Genomic DNA, 2,291 nt, shown 5'->3' on the forward strand with positions numbered 1-2,291 from the left:
AAGTAAAAACAAATAGAACTGCATAGAAGTACAGATGATTCTCTAATCTGACATCTGATCTCCATATGGAACAAAAAGATTAAGATCAGATCATATATATGACCCTTCGAAGTAACAAACCGACCATTTTCTCTTCTTGCTTGATGATAAGTACACACAGTAATTAATACTCCTTTTTTCCTTCTCATTATCGAGTGATTTGCTGTTTTGGAATATTTGAAAAGCATTTATTCCAATATCCAGCTAAAGTAAAGTCAATTTATCATCAAAATAAAGTTTGGAGAGTTATCTAGATTTCTCCTTAGGGCATGTTTGCTAAGAAGGAAAAGTTTTCCTAAAAAATAGTTCTTTTTTGAAAATAAGTGATTTCTTAATTTTTTTGAAATATATATTTGATATGTAAATAAAAATATTATTTTAAAAATAGATACATATATAAATTAGGCAAACACTATGGTGATGTAGGTAGATAGGGTGTAAGGGATCGGAGGGGTGAGCGGTGGGGGATGAGGGTGGGCGTGGGGTTTTGGAGATGGAGGGTTAGGATATTAAAGATTCACAGAGATAATCAACATAAAATGCTAAGTAAGTAATTTATTTTTTACAGAGCAAGGTAAGGATCAACCTAACCCTACACCATATATAAAGGTGGATTTTGATAAATTTTATTTTACCAACAAATGTGAAAAAAGATCAAAAAAGTATTTCCTAGGGTGTATTTTGTAGGTAACAAAATATTTTTAAATACTTTGACCAATCAAGAGTTTTGTGAAAAAAGATTTCCTCCATACCAGACACACCCTAAATCTTTCTTCTTTTCTCTTGGAACGTACGGAAAATATTATGACTTGAAGCAACAAGTGTAGCCTTTGTGAAGCAAATGATCAAGGAATAATTTGCATATATATCCCCTTACTTTTCATTGTCCTTTTGGAATTATGTAATCTTTTCTTCTATTCATTGATTCCATCACTTTAAACATTATATATATTACTTTCTACAAGTTCAGGTTTCTCATAGCAACTCAACACATAGCCTTTGTTTTCTCTATTAACTCTCACAACTTCTATTCTTTCAATCACAAAATTAAGGTCATTTAAGCCATCACACTTGTTTTTAAAGTCTAAATATGGATATGGTAATGAAGTTGGGAGCAGAAAGTCCAGTGGTGATTCTCAGCAAAAGCACTTGTTGCATCTCCCACAGTATCGAAACCCTAATTCGAGGTTTTGGAGCAAACCCTACAGTTCACGAGCTCGATAAAATTTCGAATGGAAAGGAAATGGAGAAGGCATTGGTTGAATTACTAGGGGGTAAATCAAGTGTGCCAGCAGTGTTCATTGGAGAAGAGTTTATTGGTGGTTCTAATGAGATTATGAGTCTTAATGTTAGAGGCAAACTCAAACAAATTCTTCTAAAGGCTAATGCTATTTGGATATAGAGATCAATTCACTAGCTAGCAAGTAATCAGTAGTGGAACAATAATTTTTCGTCGAGGAAAATTTCAAGATATATATAAAAGTAAATAAGCAAATAAGTCAATGCAATTCTAACTTATAGTATATATATAAATAGAAACAATCATCAATTACTAGCTAGCTAGCAAGTCTATGCATTCTTCCTAGAGTATAGTCATGCTGTCATGGTCTTCTTTTTTTGGTGTGACGATGATTATGTTAATAATCTAATATGCATCATATAAAATACAAGACACATATTAGATTATAATAGTTGGAGTAGTTATATCTTTTTGTTGTTTTTATCATCAATGTATTTTGTTTCTTTATGTATTTCTAATAAAAGTATGCTTTTACTACGGTAATCAATTACTCCTCTTGGTGCACCACTAAGGCTCATTCTAATGTACTTCACCAAAAAAAAAAAAAGGCTCATTCTAATGTAGATCTTGCAATATTTATGAGTATTTCCCATGTTAATTGATGTGGCTAGCACATATATTGTGGTTAAACAAGGATAAAAATTTACCTCCACTCGGTCATATCGATCCAATATATTCTAAAATTGTGCTAATAAATTCATTTAATATATATAAATAATAAATTCAAAATCTAGTAAATAAAAAAGTTTATAGTTCAGAGCCCATAAACTAAAAATTCCAACTTCACTACACCTATGGCGGTCCCTTTTGGAACTTGGCTGTTTATTTTTTAGCAAAAGAGAGGGAATAGAGAATTTTAGGAGCATAAAGACATATAAGGACGCTAGGAATCGATCTCGTTAAACTTTAATGTAAAATGGACAAATAACTTCTTATCAAGGAGCATCAAATT

At 31.4% G+C, this 2,291-nt stretch overlaps 1 protein-coding gene across 1 annotated transcript; it reads left to right on the forward strand.

Moving 5' to 3' along the window:
• Window positions 1-1,029: 1,029 nt before the first annotated feature.
• LOC107872589 (monothiol glutaredoxin-S6) lies at window positions 1,030-1,819 on the forward strand. The gene has a single exon (XM_016719233.2). It carries the CDS (start codon window positions 1,130-1,132, stop codon window positions 1,439-1,441), a length of 312 nt encoding a protein of 103 aa, XP_016574719.1. The 5' UTR covers window positions 1,030-1,129; the 3' UTR covers window positions 1,442-1,819.
• Window positions 1,820-2,291: the final 472 nt, after the last annotated feature.

This window comes from Capsicum annuum, chromosome 5, assembly GCF_002878395.1.
Source record: "Capsicum annuum cultivar UCD-10X-F1 chromosome 5, UCD10Xv1.1, whole genome shotgun sequence".
Lineage (NCBI taxonomy): Eukaryota > Viridiplantae > Streptophyta > Magnoliopsida > Solanales > Solanaceae > Capsicum > Capsicum annuum.

Excerpts from the sequence above, each read along its gene's own strand:
- LOC107872589 (XM_016719233.2), top strand. The coding sequence starts at position 1,130 with ATGGATATGGTAATGAAGTTGGGAGCAGAAAGTCCAGTGGTGATTCTC.